At 46.5% G+C, this 20,687-nt stretch overlaps 1 protein-coding gene across 1 annotated transcript in view; it reads right to left on the reverse strand.

Moving 5' to 3' along the window:
• NSF (N-ethylmaleimide sensitive factor, vesicle fusing ATPase) overlaps positions 1-20,142 on the reverse strand; it is a 243,493-nt gene extending 223,351 nt beyond the window's left edge. The window contains exon 1 of the mRNA XM_063959459.1: positions 20,095-20,142. Coding sequence (XP_063815529.1) covers positions 20,095-20,127 — 33 coding nt within the window. The 5' untranslated portion in view covers positions 20,128-20,142. The remainder of the gene's footprint in view (positions 1-20,094) is intronic.
• Positions 20,143-20,687: the final 545 nt, after the last annotated feature.

The raw sequence follows: 20,687 nt of genomic DNA on the forward strand, positions 1-20,687 counted from the left end.
TTATATTTAATTATTTGCTCATTTACTGTTATACCAGATACTATGTTTAATTGATAAGCAATACAATTTTAGTTTAAGTTATCAAGGAATGTGAATTAGGTGCCTCATTAATAGTAGTAATCTGTTTAATTTTATCTTTACATGTCCCTTTTAATACCTCCTATTGTGATTATACTTTCCTGTGGGAATAATCTATTTTTGTTCTACATGTTCAGACGGAGGAATAAAAGAAAAAAAAGAAAAAAAAAAAAGAGAGAGGGGAAAGTGGTAAGATTTAGAAACATTCTAGATAGATAGCCCTTTTCTGATCTCGGACAGTGTGGGGGTGATTTAATTATTTTTTGGGTGCCCAAACGTAATGGGCGTCCACCGGAGCTATTCATTTGTTCCCCCGTTAGGCACGCATGCCATTTGTGTGTGCCCATTAGTACCGGATTTAGCAACATAAAGCAACTAAACCGGTCTAAAGTCCTGGTTAGGGTGCTCAACAACCGCACTGTTTTTGCACATTTCAGCTCGCAACCCATGAAGCTGCGAGTGTTCCCCCGACTGGATGTGCACCCGAATGGAGCAACAATTGGGTGCTCCACGGAGCAATCATCTAGTGGGAGACGGGGCAAACATCAATGAATTCCCCCTATTGTGTCTTAAATGTCATAATATCCTTCAAGTTCCTGAGTTTTTAGCTTTGGAAAATTAACCTACAAGACAATATCGTAACTATTATAAAGCCTTTCTAGAACTTCCCTTCAGCAAGGGTTGGGGTAAATGGGCTTTTATTCTCAACTTCCAACCTTACTTAGGATTGTGTTGGAGGCTTATCTATAAGCCATATGGGACAGAGAGACCCATGCTTTAGCCACGTCTGTGGACAATATACTGTTGTATCCCAACAGTTCATCTAGATCCAAAATATCTTAAAATAAGATTTTACTTACCGGTAAATCTATTTCTCGCAGTCCGTAGTGGATGCTGGGGACTCTGTAAGGACCATGGGGATAGACGGGCTCCGCAGGAGACATGGGCACTTTAAGAAAGAATTTAGGTTCTGGTGTGCACTGGCTCCTCCCTCTATGCCCCTCCTCCAGACCTCAGTTAGAGAAACTGTGCCCAGAAGAGCTGACAGTACAAGGAAAGGATTTTGGTAATCCAGGGCAAGATTCATACCAGCCACACCGTATAACATGTGAAAACAACCAGTTAACAGCATGACAAACGACAGAGCATCAGGTCAAACCCTGATGCAACCATAACATAACCCTTATTGAAGCAATAACTATATACAAGCATTGCAGAAGAAGTCCGCACTTGGGACGGGCGCCCAGCATCCACTACGGACTACGAGAAATAGATTTACCGGTAAGTAAAATCTTATTTTCTCTAACGTCCTAGTGGATGCTGGGGACTCCGTAAGGACCATGGGGATTATACCAAAGCTCCCAAACGGGCGGGAGAGTGCGGATGACTCTGCAGCACCGATTGAGCAAACAAGAGGTCCTCCTCAGCCAGGGTATCAAACTTGTAGAACTTTGCAAAAGTGTTTGAACCTGACCAAGTAGCCGCTCGGCAAAGTTGTAATGCCGAGACCCCTCAGGCAGCCGCCCAAGAAGAGCCCACCTTCCTAGTGGAATGGGCCTTAACTGAGAAAAAATGGCGCTGGTGAGTGCTGAGGAAGAAGCCCCGCCCCCTCGGCGGCGGGCTTCTGTCCCGCTTAAATATGCAATTTTTTGGCGGGGGCTCATACATATATACAGTGCCCAGCTGTATATATGCTTAACTTTGCCAAAAAATAAGAATTTACTTACCGATAATTCTATTTCTCGGAGTCCGTAGTGGATGCTGGGGTTCCTGAAAGGACCATGGGGAATAGCGGCTCCGCAGGAGACAGGGCACAAAAGTAAAGCTTTTACAGGTCAGGTGGTGTGTACTGGCTCCTCCCCCTATGACCCTCCTCCAGACTCCAGTTAGGTACTGTGCCCGGACGAGCGTACACAATAAGGGAGGATTTTGAATCCCGGGTAAGACTCATACCAGCCACACCAATCACACCGTACAACTTGTGATCTAAACCCAGTTAACAGTATGATAACAGAGGAGCCTCTGAAAGATGGCTTCCTAAACAATAACCCGAATTAGTTAACAATAACTATGTACAAGTATTGCAGATAATCCGCACTTGGGATGGGCGCCCAGCATCCACTACGGACTCCGAGAAATAGAATTATCGGTAAGTAAATTCTTATTTTCTCTATCGTCCTAAGTGGATGCTGGGGTTCCTGAAAGGACCATGGGGATTATACCAAAGCTCCCAAACGGGCGGGAGAGTGCGGATGACTCTGCAGCACCGAATGAGAGAACTCCAGGTCCTTCTTTGCCAGGGTATCAAATTTGTAAAAATTTACAAACGTGTTCTCCCCTGACCACGTAGCTGCTCGGCAGAGTTGTAATGCCGAGACCCCTCGGGCAGCCGCCCAAGATGAGCCCACCTTCCTTGCGGAATGGGCCTTAACAGATTTAGGCTGTGGCAGGCCTGCCACAGAATGTACAAGTTGAATTTTGTTACAAATCCAACGAGCAATCGACTGCTTAGAAGCAGGTGCACCCAACTTGTTGGGTGCATACAGTATAAACAGCGAGTCAGATTTTCTGACTCCAGCCGTCCTTTAAATGTATATTTTTAAGGCTCTGACAACGTCCAACAACTTGGAGTCCTTCAAGTCGTCTGTAGCCGCAGGCACTACAATAGGCTGGTTCAGGTGAAACGCTGATACCACCTTAGGGAGAAAATGCGGACGCGTCCGCAGCTCTGCCCTATGTCGAATGGAAAATTAAATAAGGGCTTTTATAAAACAAAGCCGCCAGTTCAGATACTCTCCCGGCCGAAGCCAGGGCCAGTAACATAGTCACTTTCCATGTGAGATATTTCAAATCCACATTCTTTAGTGGTTCAAACCAATTGGATTTGAGGAAATCTAAAACTACATTTAGATCCCACGGTGCCACCTTAGGCACCACAGGAGGCTGTATATGCAGTACTCCTTTGATAAAAATCTGGACCTCAGGGACTGAGGCCAATTCTTTTTGGAAGAATATTGATAGGGCCGAAATTTGAACCTTAATAGATCCCAATTTGAGACCCATAGACAATCCTGATTGCAGGAAATGTAGGAAAACGACCCAGTTGAAATTCCGCCATCGGAGCACTCCGCTGCTCGCACCACGCAACATATTTTTGCCAAATACGGCGATAATGCTTCGCGGTGACTTCCTTCCTTGCCTTTATCAAGGTAGGAATGACTTCTTCTGGAATGCCTTTTCCTTTTAGGATCTGGCATTCAAACGCCATGCCGTCAAACGCAGCCGCGGTAAGTCTTGAAAAAGACAAGGACCCTGCTGAAGCAGGTCCCTTCTCAGAAGTAGAGGCCACGGATCGTCCGTGACCATCTCTTGAAGTTCCGGGTACCAAGTCCTTCTTGGCCAATCCGGAGCCACTAGTCTTACTCCTCTTTGCCGTATAATCCTCAATACCTTTGGTATGAGAGGCAGAGGAGGAAACACATATACCGACTGGTACACCCAAGGTGTTACCAGCGCGTCCACAGCTATTGCCTGCGGATCTCTTGACCTGGCGCAATACCTGTCCAGTGTTTTGTTGAGGCGAGACGCCATCATGTCCACCATTGGTTTTACCCAACGGTTTAATAGCATGTGGAAAACTTCTGGATGAAGTCCCCACTCTCCCGGGTGAAGGTCGTGTCTGCTGAGGAAGTCTGCTTCCCAGTTGTCCACGCCCGGGATGAATACTGCTGACAGTGCTATCACGTGATTCTCCGCCCAGCGAAGGATCCTGGCAGCTTCTGCCATTGCCCTCCTGCTTCTTGTGCCGCCCTGTCTGTTTACATGGGCGACTGCCGTGATGTTGTCCGACTGGATCAACACCGGTCTTCCTTGAAGCAGAGGTTCCGCCTGGCTTAGAGCATTGTAGATTGCTCTTAGTTCCAGAATGCTTATGTGAAGAGACTTTTTCAGGCTCGACCACACTCCCTGGAAATTTCTTCCCTGTGTGACTGCTCCCCAGCCTCTCAGGCTGGCATCCGTGGTCACCAGGATCCAATCCTGCATGCCGAATCTGCGGCCCTCCAATAGATGAGCCTCCTGCAACCACCACAGAAGGGATACCCTTGTCCTCGGCGACAGGGTTATCCGCAGGTGCATCTGAAGATGCGACCCTGACCATTTGTCCAACAGATCCCTTTGCATGGAATCTGCCGAAAGGGATTGCTTCGTAAGAAGCTACCATTTTTTCCCAGGACTCTTGTGCATTGATGTACAGACACCTTTCCTGGTTTTAGGAGGTTCCTGACCAGGTCAGATAACTCCTTGGCTTTTTCTTCGGGAAGAAAAACCTTTTTCTGAACTGTGTCCAGAATCATCCCCAGGAACAGCAGACGAGTTGTCGGCATTAATTGGGATTTTGGAATATTCAGAATCCATCCGTGCTGCTTTAGCACCTCTTGAGATAGTGCTAAACCCATCTCTAGCTGTTCTCTGGACCTTGCCCTTATTAGGAGATCGTCCAAGTATGGGATAATTAATACGCCTTTTCTTCGAAGAAGAAATATTATCTCGGCCATTACCTTTGTAAAGACCCGAGGTGCCGTGGACAAACCAAACGGCAGCGTCTGAAACTGATAGTGACAGTTTTGTACAACGAACCTGAGGTACCCCTGGTGTGAGGGGTAATTGGAACGTGGAGATACGCATCCTTGATGTCCAAGGATACCATAAAGTCCCCTTCTTCCAGGTTCGCTATCACTGCTCTGAGTGACTCCATCTTGAACTTGAACTTCTTTATGTACAGGTTCAAGGACTTCAGATTTAGAATAGGCCTTACCGAGCCATCCGGCTTCGGTACCACAAAAAGAGTGGAATAATACCCCTTCCCTTGTTGTAGAAGAGGTACCTTGACTATCACCTGCTGAGAATACAGCTTGTGAATGGCTTCCAAAACCGTCTCCCTTTCTGAGGGGGACGTTGGTAAAGCAGACTTCAGGAAACGGCGAGGTGGCTCTGTCTCTAATTTCAACCTGTACCCCTGAGATATTATCTGCAGGATCCAGGGATTTACCTGCGAGTGAGCCCACTGCGCGCTGTAATTCTTGAGACGACCGCCTACCGCCCCCGAGTCCGCTTGCGAAGCCCCAGCGTCATGCTGAGGCTTTTGTAGAAGCCGGGGAGGGCTTCTGTTCCTGGGAAGGAGCTGCCTGTTGCTGTCTCTTCCCTCGTCCTCTGCCTCGTGGCAGATATGAATAGCCCTTTGCTCTCTTATTTTTAAAGGAACGAAAGGGCTGCGGTTGAAAGGTCGGTGCCTTTTTCTGTTGGGGAGTGACTTGAGGTAGAAAAGTGGATTTCCCGGCCGTAGCCGTGGCCACCAAATCCGATAGACCGACCCCAAATAACTCCTCTACGCATCGCCTGTCCACTGTCGTGTCCATAAAGCTCTTCTGGCCGAAATGGACATAGCACTCACCCGTGATGCCAGTGTGCAGATATCTCTCTGTGCATCACGCATATAAAGAAATGCATCCTTTATTTGTTCTAACGACAGTAAAATATTGTCCCTGTCCAGGGTATCAATATTTTCGATCAGGGACTCTGACCAAACTACCCCAGCACTGCACATCCAGGCAGTCGCAATAGCTGGTCGTAGTATAACACCTGCATGTGTGTATATACCTTTTTGGATATTTTCCATCCTCCTATCTGATGGATCTTTAAGTGCGGCCGTCTCAGGAGAGGGTAACGCCACTTGTTTTGATAAGCGTGTTAGCGCTTTGTCCACCCTAGGAGGTGTTTCCCAGCGCTCCCTAACCTCTGGCGGGAAAGGGTATAAAGCCAATAACTTCTTTGAAATTAGCAGTTTTTTTATCGGGGCACCCCACGCTTCATCACACACGTCATTTAATTCTTCTGATTCGGTAAAAACTACTGGTAGTTTTTTCACACCCCACATAATACCCTGTTTAGTGGTACCTGTAGTATCAGCTAAATGTAACATCTCCTTTATTGCCAAAATCATATAACGTGTGGCCCTACTGGAAAATACGGTTGATTCGTCACCTTCACCACCGGAATCAGTGCCTGTGTCTGGGTCTGTGTCGACCGACTGAGGCAAGGGGCGTTTTACAGCCCCTGACGGTGTTTGAGGCGCCTGGACAGGCACTAATTGAGTGTCCGGCCGCCTCATGTCGGCAAACGACTGCTTAAGCGAGTTGACGCTATCCCGTAATTCCACAAATAAAGGCATCCATTCTGGTGTCGACCCCCTAGGAGGTGACATCCTCATATTTGGCAATTGCTCCGCCTCCACACCAATAACGTCCTCATACATGTCGACACATACGTACCGACACACAGCAGACACACAGGGAATGCTCTATACGAAGACAGGACCCACTAGCCCTTTGGGGAGACAGAGGGAGAGTCTGCCAGCACACACCAAAAAGCGCTATATATGACAGGGATAGCCTTATGATTAAGTGCTCCCTTATAGCTGCTTTTATATTAATATATTGCCATTTATTTTGCCCCCCCTCTCTGTTATACCCTGTTTCTGTAGTGCAGTGCAGGGGAGAGACCTGGGAGCCTTCCTGACCAGCGGAGCTGTGACAGAAAATGGCGCCGTGTGCTGAGGAGATAGGCCCCGCCCCTTTTTCGGCGGGCTCGTCTCCCGCTATTTAGTACATTTAGGCAGGGGTAAATATCTCCATATAGCCTCTGGGGCTATATGTGAGGTATTTTTAGCCTTTTTAAAGGTTTTCATTTGCCTCCCAGGGCGCCCCCCCCCCCAGCGCCCTGCACCCTCAGTGACTGCCGTGTGAAGTGTGCTGAGAGGAAAATGGCGCACAGCTGCAGTGCTGTGCGCTACCTTAAGAAGACTGCAGGAGTCTTCAGCCGCCGATTCTGGACCTCTTCTTGCTTCAGCATCTGTGAGGGGGCCGGCGGCGTGGCTCCGGTGACCATCCAGGCTGTACCTGTGATAGTCCCTCTGGAGCTTCATGTCCAGTAGCCAAGAAGCCAATCCATCCTGCACGCAGGTGAGTTCACTTCTTCTCCCCTCTGTCCCTCGTTGCAGTGATCCTGTTGCCAGCAGGAATCACTGTAAAATAAAAAACCTAAGCTAAACTCTCTAAGCAGCTCTTTATGAGAGCCACCTAGAATTGCACCCTTCTCGGCCGGGCACAAAAATCTAACTGGAGTCTGGAGGAGGGTCATAGGGGGAGGAGCCAGTACACACCACCTGACCTGTAAAAGCTTTACTTTTGTGCCCTGTCTCCTGCGGAGCCGCTATTCCCCATGGTCCTTTCAGGAACCCCAGCATCCACTTAGGACGATAGAGAAAAGGTCCCAAATGCTGCCCAGGGTGCCGCCCCCCCGCGCCCTTAGTGACCGGAGTATGTGTAGGTGTGTGGAGCAATGGCGCACAGCTGCAGTGCTGTGCGTTACCTCAGTGAAGAACCCGGAGTCTTCTGCCGCCTGTGAAGTCTTCTTTGCTTCTCATACTCACCCGGCTTCTGTCTTCCGGTTCTTGCGAGGGGGACGGCGGCGCGGCTCCGGGACCGGACGGCGAGGGTGAGATCCTGCGTACCGATCCCTCTGGAGCTAATGGTGTCCAGTAGCCTAAGAAGCAGGACCTAGCTTCAGAGAGTAGGGCTGCTTCTCTCCCCTCAGTCCCACGATGCAGGGAGTCTGTTGCCAGCAGAGCTCCCTGAAAATAAAAAACCTAACAAAATACTTTCTCTCAGCAAACTCAGGAGAGCTCACTGAAAAGCACCCAGCTCGTCTGGGCACAGTATCAAACTGGAGGAGGGGCATAGAGGGAGGAGCCAGTGCACACCAGAACTAAATTCTTTCTTAAAGTGCCCATGTCTCCTGCGGAGCCCGTCTAGCCCCATGGTCCTTACGGAGTCCTCAAAATCCACTAGGACGTTAGAGAAAAGAATTAGTCCAGTTTGACCATCATTCAAATTAAAATATCAATTATTCCAAGTCAGAGGCTCTAAATATTTTATTGCCAACCATGATGATAGAATCCTCTAGCAGTCATTCCAATACTGTTGGCAACAGGGTAGATTGACGTATCAAGGCAACTACTCTACATCAGACTACATTTGGAATGAGAAGGTTTTTTTTAAAGCGTTGCCAACAAATCTATAGAGAATGGTAAACTTGCTATGATCAAATTGTCTAGCTTTAGAAGGCGGAAAGATTAGACGTGCTAGACTTCTAAATGTATTACAATTCAGCGCTACTGGATAGAAAGCTGGACTGTATTCATCACTTAATTGGGATCTCTTGAGAAAGATCTCTATTCCTGTGACATAACATTGCTTTTTGAGTTACAACCAGATAAAGGTGGTTTGCTCACTGACCTGGCCCCTCTGAACACTAACGTTTAATTTCTCTTTAACTCTATCTAAACCGTTTAAATAGAGTTAAATCCCACAAGACCTGGTTAATATTTCCAAACATTAAATCCAGAAAGCATTCTCTTCTTAGTGCTGGAAAAGACATGCTTCTTACACAACATATGGCAAACACACAACTTTGCTTAAAGTCTTCAAGGCAAAGTTCAGGTGTCAACCTTGAAGGCATTTTGTGGAATACACAGGTAGGACACTATGGGTATTGAATTACCGATGATCAGTATCCACGATGTTCGGGTGATTACATCCCCAAGAACTATGTAGCCCAACACTGCTCATTTCCAGTGCATATGAGCGAGCTGACCATCACCATGGAGCTTTAACGGCACTTCAAGGACATTGTCATGTCGCAGGGAAAGAAGGCATATATTCTGTGATCCTATACCCAACATATGGGTGAGCAAACAGTACCAGAGTCTCTGAAAGGACAAGGAGACAAAAGACAAGGAGCACTGGTGGCATGATAGTTCGGGGGGGATGAGCAAGTTTGCACTGGTGGTGGGGTAGAGAACTGGGAGGGTCATGTTATAGGTGAGGTACAATGCTGGCCATACACTGGAAGATATTTCCAGGCAGCCTGACAAATGAGCAATGGCCCGACAGATGAAAGAGATCTTAAAGCAACTCCATACATTGCAAGCTTTAATCTTCAAGATTTTACAGCACACTGGCAAGATAAAAGGATATTTGTTCAACAATGGTCTGACAGATGAAAAATGCTTTAAAATCAAATCAAAAGATAATTTTTTTTTCCATTTTTGATCATTTAACAGATTATCTTTCATGTTCATACACTGAAAAAAAATCGTTCTGACAAGTCGCTGATTCAGTGTATGGGCAAATTATATTACAGTGTAAAATAAAGCTTTCCAGTATTTGTCTTAAGGCCCGTACACACTGGTCGATATATCGGCCGTTCTCTTGAACGGCCGATATATCGCGGGACCGTCGGCCAGTGTGTACGGCCGATACGTCTGTGAACTCAGTCGTTCACAGACGTATCGCGTCGACCGCACAGCACAGCCGACGACCAATATATCTACCGATATATGTACACGCCCGCCCAGTTCATGACGTCAGTCCCCGACGGATCTGGCAGTGTGTATGCACAGCACACTGCCCGATCCGTCTGCAGATATATCTATTAGTGTGTACCCACCTTTACTCTGAATTTGCCCCTTAGATATCTAGAAATATATTCAAGGACAATGGCCAACTTTGTCAAACAGACTAAGGGGGGATATCCTACAGAACCCATTTTTGCGTAAAAAAAAACCCTGACTTTTACTGCAAATTGTTAAAAAAAAACCTAGCGAATTAGCAGAGAAAACTTTTCCCACAATAACTTGTCACAAATTTCATTTCACCTTCTCTGAGCAGGTGAAAACTTGGGGAAAAATTAAGTAAAAATGTCGGAATTTAGTTCAAGACTCCGGGGACAGCCCTCCTAATGACTAATTAGGTATTCAGAAATTTTTAATTATTTTTAAATTGCCCAATATGGACATTGCCCTTTTTCACCCCAAAACTGACAAGTGATGGAATTTGAGGTACAGGAAAATAAGAATTTACTTACCGATAATTCTATTTCTCGTAGTCCGTAGTGGATGCTGGGAACTCCGTAAGGACCATGGGGAATAGCGGCTCCGCAGGAGACTGGGCACAACTAAAGAAAGCTTTAGGACTACCTGGTGTGCACTGGCTCCTCCCCCTATGACCCTCCTCCAAGCCTCAGTTAGGATACTGTGCCCAGACGAGCGTACACAATAAGGAAGGATTTTGAATCCCGGGTAAGACTCATACCAGCCACACCAATCACACCGTACAACTTGTGATATGAAACCCAGTTAACAGCATGATAATAGAGGAGCCTCTGAATAGATGGCTCACAACAATAACCCGTTTTAGTTAACAATAACTATGTACAAGTATTGCAGACAATCCGCACTTGGGATGGGCGCCCAGCATCCACTACGGACTACGAGAAATAGAATTACCGGTAAGTAAATTCTTATTTTCTCTGACTTCCTAGTGGATGCTGGGAACTCCGAAAGGACCATGGGGATTATACCAAAGCTCCCAAACGGGCGGGAGAGTGCGGATGACTCTGCAGCACCGAATGAGAGAACTCAAGGTCCTCCTCAGCCAGGGTATCAATTTTGTAGAATTTTGCAAACGTGTTTGCCCCTGACCAAGTAACAGCTCGGCAAAGTTGTAAAGCCGAGATCCCTCGGGCAGCCGCCCAAGATGAGCCCACCTTCCTCGTGGGATGGGCTTTAACAGATTTAAGCTGCGGTAATCCCACCGCAGAATGCGCCAGCTGAATAGTGCTACACATCCAGCGCGCAATAGACTGCTTAGAAGCAGGAGCACTCAGCTTGTTGGGTGCATACAGGATAAACAGCGAGTCAGACTTTCTGACTACAGCCGTCCTGGAAATGTAAATTTTCAGGGCCCTGACTACGTCCAGCAACTTGGAATCCTCCAAGTCCCTAGTAGCCGCAGGCACCACAATAGGTTGGTTCAAGTGAAAAACTGAAACCACCTTCGGGAGAAACTGAGGACGATTCCTCAATTCTGCCCTATCCATATGGAAAATCAGATAAGGGCTTTTACAAGACAAAGCCGCCAATTCTGAAACTCACCTGGCCGAAGCCAGGACCAACAGCATGACCACTTTCCACGTGAGATATTTTTAAATCCACAGTCTTAAGTGGTTCGAACCAATGTGATTTCAGGAATTCCAAAACCACATTGAGATCCCAAGGTGCCACTGGGCACAAAAGGAGGCTGAATATGCAGAACTCCTTTGACAAAAAGTCTGAACTACAGGCAGTGAAGCCCGTTGTTTCTGGAAGAAAATCGACAGAGCCGAAATCTGGACCTTGATGGACCCCAATTTGAGGCCCAACGTCACTCCTGCTTGCAGGAATTGTAGGAATTGACCCAGCTGACATTCCTTCGTCGGGGCCTTCTTGGCCTCACACCACGCAACATATTTTCGCCCAATGCGGTGATAACGTTTTGCGGTGACATCCTTCCTGGCTTTGAGTAGGGTAGGGATGACTTCCTCCGGAATGCCCATTAGGATCCGGTGTTCAACCGCCATGCCGTCCAACGCAGCCGTGGTAAGTCTTGGAACAGACAGGATCCCTGCTGCAGCAGGTCTTGTCCGAGCGGCAGAGGGCAAGGGTCCTCTGCAAGCATCTCTTAAAGTTCCGGGTACCCAGCTCTTCGTGGCCAATCCGGAACCACGAGTATAGTTTCCACTCCTCGCTTTCATATGATTCTCAGTACCTTGGGAATGAGAGGCAGAGGAGGAAACACATAAACCGACTGGTACACCCACGGTGTCACTAGAGCGTCCCCAGCGATCGCCTGAGGGTCCCTTGACCTGGCGCAATATCTTTTCAAATTTTGTTGAGGCGGGACGCCATCATGTCCACCCGTGGTCATACCCAACGGTTTTTCCGCATTTGGAAAACTTCTGGATGAAGTCCCCATTCTACCGGGTGTAGGTCGCCCATCGGAGAATCCTTGTGGCTTCTGCCATCGCCATCCTGCTTCTTGTGCCGCCCTGTTTGTTTACATGGGCGACCGCCGTGATGTTGTCTGATTGGATCAGTACCGGCTGGTTCTGAAGCAGGGGCCTTGCTTGACTTAGGGCATTGTAAAAAGCTCTTAGCTCCCGGATATTAATGTGAGGCGAAATTTCCTTGGAAATTTCTTCCCTGTGTGACTGCACCCCAGCCCCGAAGGCTGGCATCCGTGGTCACCAGGACCCAGTCCTGTATTCCGAATCTGCGGCCCTCTAGTAGATGAGCCCTCTGCAGCCACCACAGCAGCGACACCCTGTTTCTTGCTGACAGGGTTATCCGCTGTTGTATCTGTAGATGGGACCCGGACCATTTGTCCCACAGGCCCCACTGGAACGTCCTTGCGTGGAACCTTCCGAATGGAATTATGCTTCGTACGAAGCTACCATTTTTCCCAGGACTCGTGTGCATTGATGTGCCGACACTTGTCCTGGTTTCAGGATGTCTCTGACTAGAGATGACAACTCCTCGGCTTTTTCCACTGGAAGAAACACTCTTTTCTGGTCTGTGTCCAGAATCATTCCCAGGAACAGAAGACGTGTCGTCGGGACCAGCTGTGACTTTGGAAAATTGAGAATCCAGCCGTGCTGTTGTAGCACTTCCCGAGAGAGTGCTACCCCTATTACCAACTGTTCTTTGGACCTCGCCTTTATCAGGAGATCGTCCAAATACGGGATAATAAAAACTTCCTTCTTGCGAAGGAGTATCATGTCGATCATTACCTTGGTAAAGACCTTCGGAGCCGTGGGCAACTCCAACGGCAGCATCTGGAACGGATAGTGATAGTCCTGTACCACACATCTGAGGTACTCCTGGTGAGGAGGGTAAATGGGGACATGCAGGTACGCATCCTTGATGTCCAGGGAGACTCTGTAATCCCCCTCGTCCAGGCTCGTAATAACCGCCCTGAGCGATTCCATCTTGAACATGAATCTTCTGATATAAAAAATTCAAGCATTTTAATTTTAAGATGGGTCTCACCGAACCGTTCTGTTTCGGTACCACGACTATTGTGGTATAGTAACCCCTTCCTTGCTGAAGGAGGGGCACCTTGACAATCACTTGTTGTGATTATAGTGTTGAATAGTCACCAACACCGCCTCCCTGGCAGAGGGAGGTGCCGGTAAGGTAGATTTTATGAAACTGCGGGGGGGCGAACATCTCGAACTCCAGCCTGTACCCCTGAGAAACTACCTGAAGGACCCAGGGATCCATGTGAGAGAGCCCACTGGGCGCTGAAATTTCTGAGACGGGCCCCCACCGTACCCGGGTCCGCCTAAGCAGCCCCAGCGTTATGCTGTGGGCTTACCGGACGCAGGGGAGGACTTCTGCTCTTGGGAACTAGCTGTTGCTTTTTCCTCTACCTTTGCCTCTCGGCAGAAAGGATGAGCCTCTAGCCCTCTTGCTTTTCTGGGGCCGAAAGGACTGTACTTGATGATACGGTGCTTTCTATTGTTGTGGGGTAACCTGTGGCAAAAAAGTCGATTTCCCAGCAGTAGCTGTGGAAACGAGGTCTGACAGACCATCCCCAAACAGTTTTACCCCCTTATAGGGCAAACTTCCATGTGCCGATTCGAGTCGGCATCGCCTGACCATTGCCGAGTCCATAACCCCCGTCTGGCGGCAATGGACCTAGCGCTTATTTTTGATGCCAGTCGGCAATTATCCCTCTGTGCATCACGCATGTATAAGACCACGTCTTTTATATGCTCTATTGTCAGGAAAATATTGTCCCTATCCTTAGTTATTTTCCGACAGGGAATCTGACCATGCAGCGGGAGCACTGCACATCCATGCCGAAGCAACGGCTGGTCGCAATATAATGCCCTAGTGTGTGACTATAACTTATAGGGTAACCTCCTGCTTTCTATCAGCAGGTTCCTTCAGGACGGCCGTATCCGGAGACGGTAGTGCCACCTTTTCTGATAAGCGTGTAAACGCTGTATCTACCCTATGGGGTGTTTCACCGCGTGACCTATCCTCTGGCGGGAAAGGGTACGCTGCCAATAACCGTTTTGAAATTATCAATTTCTTATCGGGAGAAGACCACGCTTCCTCACACACCTCATTTAATTTCTCAGATGCAGGAAAAACTACTAATAGTTTTCTCTCACCAAACACAATACCCTTTTTATGTGGTATCTGGGGTATAATCTTAAATGTGTAATACATTTTTCATTGCCTCAATCATGTAACGGGTGGACCTATTTGGAGGGTACACTAGTCTCATCGTCGTCGACACTGGAGTCGGCATCCGTGTCGACATCTGTGTCTGCTATCTGAGGTAGCGGGCGTTTTTAGAGCCCCCCATGACATTTGAGACGCTGGAACAGGCACAAGCTGAGTAGCCGGCTGTTCTGTGTCGTCGACCTTTTATGTAAGGAGTTGACACTTTCACGTAATCCTTCCATAAATTCAACCACACCGGTGTCGACCCCGCAGGGGGTGACAACATATTTACAGGCATTCGCTCCGCCTCCACCTCATTATCCTCCACATACATGTCGACACAGCCGTACCGACACACAGCCCACACACAGGGAATGCTCTGATAGAGGACAGGACCCCACAAAGCCCTTTGGGGAGACAGAGGGAGAGTATGCCAGCACACACCAGGGCGCTATATATCACAGGGATAGCACCTATAAAAAAGTGTTTTCCCTTATAGCTGCATATATATTGTATACTGCGCCTAAAATGTGCCCCCCCTCTCTTTTTAACCCTTTCTGTAGTGTATTAACTGCAGGGGAGAGCCAGGGAGCTTCCCTCCAACGGAGCTGTGAGGGAAAAATGGCGCCAGTGTGCTGAAGGAGATAGCTCCGCCCCTTTTTCGCTGACTTTTCTCCCGCATTTTTATGGATTCTGGCAGGGGTTAATGTACATCCATATAGCCCTGGGGGTTATATGTGATGTATTTTTGCCAGCCAAGGTGTTTATATTGCTGCTCAGGGCGCCCCGCCCCAGCGCCCTGCACCCTCAGTGACCGGAGTGTGTGGTGTGCATGAGGAGCAATGGCGCACAGCTGCAGTGCTGTGCGCTACCTTGGTGAAGACTGATGTCTTCTGCCGCCGATTTTCCGGACCTCTTCTTGCTTCTGGCTCTGTAAGGGGGCCGGCGGCGCGGCTCTGGGATCGGACTCCGAGGCTGGGCCTGTGTTCGATCCCTCTGGAGCTAATGGTGTCCAGTAGCCTAAGAAGCCCAAGCTGGCTGCAAGCAGGCAGGTTCGCTTCTTCTCCCCTTAGTCCCTCGATGCAGTGAGCCTGTTGCCAGCAGGTCTCACTGAAAATAAAAAACCTAAAACTAACTTTTTTCTAAGAAGCTCAGGAGAGCCTCCTAGATTGCACCCTGCTCGGTCGGGCACAAAGATCTAACTGAGGCTTGGAGGAGGGTCATAGGGGGAGGAGCCAGTGCACACCAGGTAGTCCTAAAGCTTTCTTTAGTTGTGCCCAGTCTCCTGCGGAGCCGCTATTCCCCATGGTCCTTACGGAGTTCCCAGCATCCACTAGGACGTCAGAGAAATATATATTGGGGTGCATTATGACAAGTGTTTTTAGGCTTGCAGGTGGGAGTAGTCAGTCTGTTTACACTTTTTTTTAATTCCCAAAAAATGACCCAAATATATACTTATACCCATTTTTTATGTACCCCAAATTCAATCTGAGAACTTATTTTGCTGAAAAAAAACTTGCTTTTATCATATTTTTCCATTTTTTAAAACAATGCATTTAACAACCACTTGACCCACTTTAAATACCCCAAATATATCAAATATATTTAATATGACCTATAATACACTTTTATACTGCTGACCTATGTTACTTTACCATTTTTTGAGGTACAGTCTGATTTCCGCAATTTCACTTATTTTTTTCCGTTTATGTCCCATTTTGGCACATTTGTAATAGGATAGTGCAAAAAACAGGAGCGTGCATATCCGCAAACAGCTTTTTTTCGTGGAAACAAAATGGACTATTTCAAGACAACGTCAATTTTCAGGTAATTACAAAAGAAAAATGTTTCAATTGATTTAAAATGTATTCACTTCCATTGCTTCAATATGTACATTCCTCATTAGCTGCAATAAGAATTGTGAAACTATGCAGCAGATTCAATTAGCCTTAGGACTTAGCTGTAGCTCAGTCCTGAGCTATTCAATTACTGCCCAGTACCCTGCATGGTAATCCCCAAAGGTGCACTTAACGTGGACTTTTGCTTGCAGCTTAAGGAGCTGCATATAAAACAACCACGCTAAGTGCACCATAGAAACATAGAATTTGACGGCAGATAAGAACCACTTGGCCCATCTAGTAACCTTATTTTTTTACCATATTTTTATCTCAAACCTTATTTGAGCCTTATTTTGCAAGGATATCCTTATGTCTATCCCATGCATGTTTAAATTGCTCTACTGTCTTAGCCTCTACCACCACCTCTGATGGGAGGCTATTCCACTTGTCCACTACCCTTTCTGTGAAGTAGTTTTTCCACAAATTTCCCCTGAACCTCCCCCCCTCCAGTCTCAGTGCATGTCCTCGTGTCCCTTTGCTTCTCTTCATTTGAAGAATGTTTCCCTCCTGAACTTTGTTAAAACACATGATATTTTAAAATTTCTCTCATGCCCCCTCCCTTCTCTGCTCCAAACTATACATATTGAGATTTTTTAGTCTTTCTGGGTATGTTTGTGGTGTAGGCCATGCACCATTTTAGTTGCCCTTCTTTGTACAGTCTCTAATCTAATGTAATGTATTAATATCCTTTTGAAGATATTCTATAGGAGGCCGTACCAATGACCTATACAGTGGCATTATTACTTCTTTGTTTCTGCTGCCGATTCCTCTCCCAATGTAGCCAAGCATCTGACTTGCCTTCCTCATTGCTTTGTTCAGGGCCGTAACTAGGGGGCATGCGCCCCGGGTGCAGGATTTCAGGGGGTGCCAAGGAGTTAGAGGAGCAAGGGTTTTTGTTTTGTTTTTAAACGGCAGTGCTGTGCTGCTCCAGTGAGACAGCAGACAGCTTCCAGGGCAATGTATCTGACCCATCTGTCTGCCCGCAGCTGGCTCCAACACTGTGCGGTTGATCTTGAGTACCTAGGATCTCTCCTATTTTGGCTACTGTCTTAAACTCTCTTATTTGCCATGCAGTGCTGCGACTAGCGTGCAGTGCACTGTACAAGCTATAGAAGTGCACTGTGCTCCCAGTTGGCAGTATCAACCTCCGCTTTGCCTCCCAGATGGGGGGATTTGGTGTAGCTTATAGTGGGGTGTAATGCAGTGATGTAGTGTACCATATAGGGTATATAGTGTAGTAATGTATTGCAGTATATAGGGGCATGTAGTGCACTGATGTGGTGTAGCATATAAGGGGATGTAGTGTAGTGATATAGTGTAGCATATAGGGTATGTAGTGCAGTGTATAAGGGCATGTAGTGTAGGGGATGTAGTTCAGGGTGTAGAGGATGTAGTATAGTGATGTAGTGCAGTGGATAGGGGAATGTAGTGCAGTGATGAAGTGTTATAATATAGTGCAATGTATGGGGACACACAGAGGAGCATGTCCTGTAGTTGAACATGCTGGCGGCGCATGTGACGCATTCGGCATTTGAGGCACATAGGGGAATATTGTCCAGTAATATCCCCTTTTTTACATTTTTTAGATAATCTGATTATTTTAGTCTGATGGGGCTTGTTTGTTTCATGTTTTTTTTTTCATTATTATTATTATTATTTTTTTGTTGGGGGGGGGGGATGGGCGCCAAATTACTGCCCCCTGCTTTGTTACATTGCTTACCTGCCTTTAAGTCATCTGAAATAGTGACTCCTAGATCCCTTTCCTCCTCAGTAGTTTCCAGTATAGTGCCATTAATACTATATTTAGCCTTTGGATTTTTGAGACCCAAGTGCATGATTTTGCATTTTTTGGCATTAAACTGTAATTGCCACACTCTTAACCATTCCCCTAGTCTACCTTGATCCTCAATCGTTTGTTGTACCCCTCCTGGTGTGTCTACCCTGTTGCATACCTTTGTGTCATCTGCAAAAAGGCATACTTTCCCTTTAATACCATTTGCAATGTCACCAATAAAGATATTAAAAAGCACTGGTCCAAGTACATATCCCTGGGGTACTCCACTGGTTACATTTCCCTCCTGTGAATGCACTCCATTTACCACAACTCTCTGTTTTCTATCCTGCAACCAAGATCTTATCCATTCAATAATCTTAGCATCCAATCCCAAACTTTCAAGCAGCCTGCAATGTGGAACAGTGCCAAAAGCCTTAAAGTCAAGATAAGCTATATCCACGGCTCCACCTCACACAGTCAAGAAAAAAAGTCAATAAGGTTTGTTTGACATGATCTCCCCCCAGTGAATCCATGCTGTATAGGATCCTGTAAATTGCTGGATTTGAGATAATCTACAACTCTTTCTTTTAACAGTGTATCCATCAATTTCCCTACTACTGATGTAAGACTCACTGGTCTGTAGTTCTTTACCTCTTCCTTGCTTCCACTTTTGTGCAGTGGGACTACGTTCGCTCTTTTCCAGTTCAAGAAGTCTTTTATCTGCACAAATAAGCCCCACTTTTGTGGAATTCTCAGACGGACAATTGTGGAGATTCAGTGGAGAGGGTGCCCTTACACCAGGCATGTCCAAACTGCGGCCCTCCAGCTGTTGTGAAACTACATATCCCAGCATGCCCTGACACAGTTTTGCTGTCAGAGAATGCTAAAGCTGTGTCAGGGCATGCTGGGATGTGCAGTTTCTCAACAGCTGGAGGGCCGCAGTTTGGACATGCCTGCCTTACACAGTCAATAGGGTACAGTGCCTACTTTATACAATGATTACAAATATTTGGTAGCACTACTACAGTGTTTATGTTCCATTCATAAACCCTACATTTTCATTCAGAGTGCACATATGTCTGCACCACACTGAAATTTGTCTTGAAGGTCTAACTACTGCAATGCCTGTTTGCACATTTGTAATTTATATATTGTGCATAATGACATTTTTATCTAAACTAAAAACTTTGCGAAAGCCCAATCACTGCCATCACAGGGCCCATGTACGGTGGTGCTTGCGTATTCCCAGAATTTGTGCTGCCTGAGACCAATAACCACTTCCAGGCATTTTTCAGTCATCTGGCATCTTAACCACATCCCATCTGGGGTAGGCCCAATCATTTGAATAAGATGACGACTATAATTGCAGTAACCAATACATTACAAATGAATTGCCTTTAGGTCTAGCAGAAGGACACATGAAGTATCCTTTAGCTCTGCGATTATTATTTTACTAAGTATAGTGGTAACACAACACAGTAATTGTATTCTGTCTAAATCCATACAACCAGTTCTGCATTATGGCACCTGGAAGTAGCGTACATTTCCTTTTCTCAGCTAGCAGAGAAGACAAGATTTAGATGCGCACATTTCCCACGGGAAAACTTGCAGCACACAGCAAAAAAAATGGAAAAATATTAATGCAATATACGTCTCGGTAGCAGGAATAATCCTTTGGTACCAAAAAGCACCATTGTGATTGATTGTCACCTCCTAAATGATATTATTTGGTGACACTTGAAAAAGAGATATGATTCTTAAACAGCACTATGGAAACCGTACAGAATACATTGTCACATGTCTGTATCTGAACGCTTTGAATAACATGTACAATATACAGTATGTAGAAAACTGTCAGTATCAGAAGATACAAGGACCCGCTATCCTCACATAATGCAATCATAACCACCCTGGAGGTGTGAACAGAGCAATATGTTTGTATCTGCACACAGAGCATGCTTATGTTTAAACATTCATATGTTATATGCCATTAATATACCATTGTGCATTTTACACATTTGTTTTATCTACACAGAAAAAAACACACATTAATTTGCATATTATAAACGAAAGGACTAAACCTGTATGCATACAGTGATGTGTATTACTCTTATTCATTGAATGTTTACTGCATACTGTGACGCTGATGACATAGCATGTATCCTGCTTACTGTGACACTGATGACATAGCACGTATCCTGCATATTGTGACACTGATGTGTATTGCCGTCCTATACATGTACACATATTTCATTTCCACAAATGCATACAATGTCCATCTTATAGACGTTCGACGAAGCAGCCACGTACATACATAGGCAGCGTCACCACGACACTCGGTGCTAACACTTACCCGCCCCGCCATGCCTGCTGCAATCACCGCACACCGACCTACCGGCTATTACAGCTCAGACCTGCACCAAGCTCAGCAAAAGGACAGGAGGAGCGTTGCACTGGGTGGGTGTGGCTTACTGTCTCACATGACCATTCTCAGCAAGGGCGTGTGACGTCATGACGCAACCACGGAAGTGTGACACGGCGAGAGCACAGGGGGAGACATGTTTTTGGTTTCCTGCACTTGCTATTTTATCCTTCTCTTCCTTCCCTTATCGCCATGTTTCTGCTTATCGGTCTTTCCCTTCAGCTTTGTTTATTCTTTTACTTATTTTTTAACTTCATTTGTTTTATCATTCGTTTCTTTTGCTTCACGTTCCTTTCGTCTTACCTTTCTTTGCTTTTGTATACTCTTCATGTACCCAGTTGC

This window comes from Pseudophryne corroboree, chromosome 3 (assembly GCF_028390025.1).
Source record: "Pseudophryne corroboree isolate aPseCor3 chromosome 3, aPseCor3.hap2, whole genome shotgun sequence".
Taxonomy (NCBI): domain Eukaryota; kingdom Metazoa; phylum Chordata; class Amphibia; order Anura; family Myobatrachidae; genus Pseudophryne; species Pseudophryne corroboree.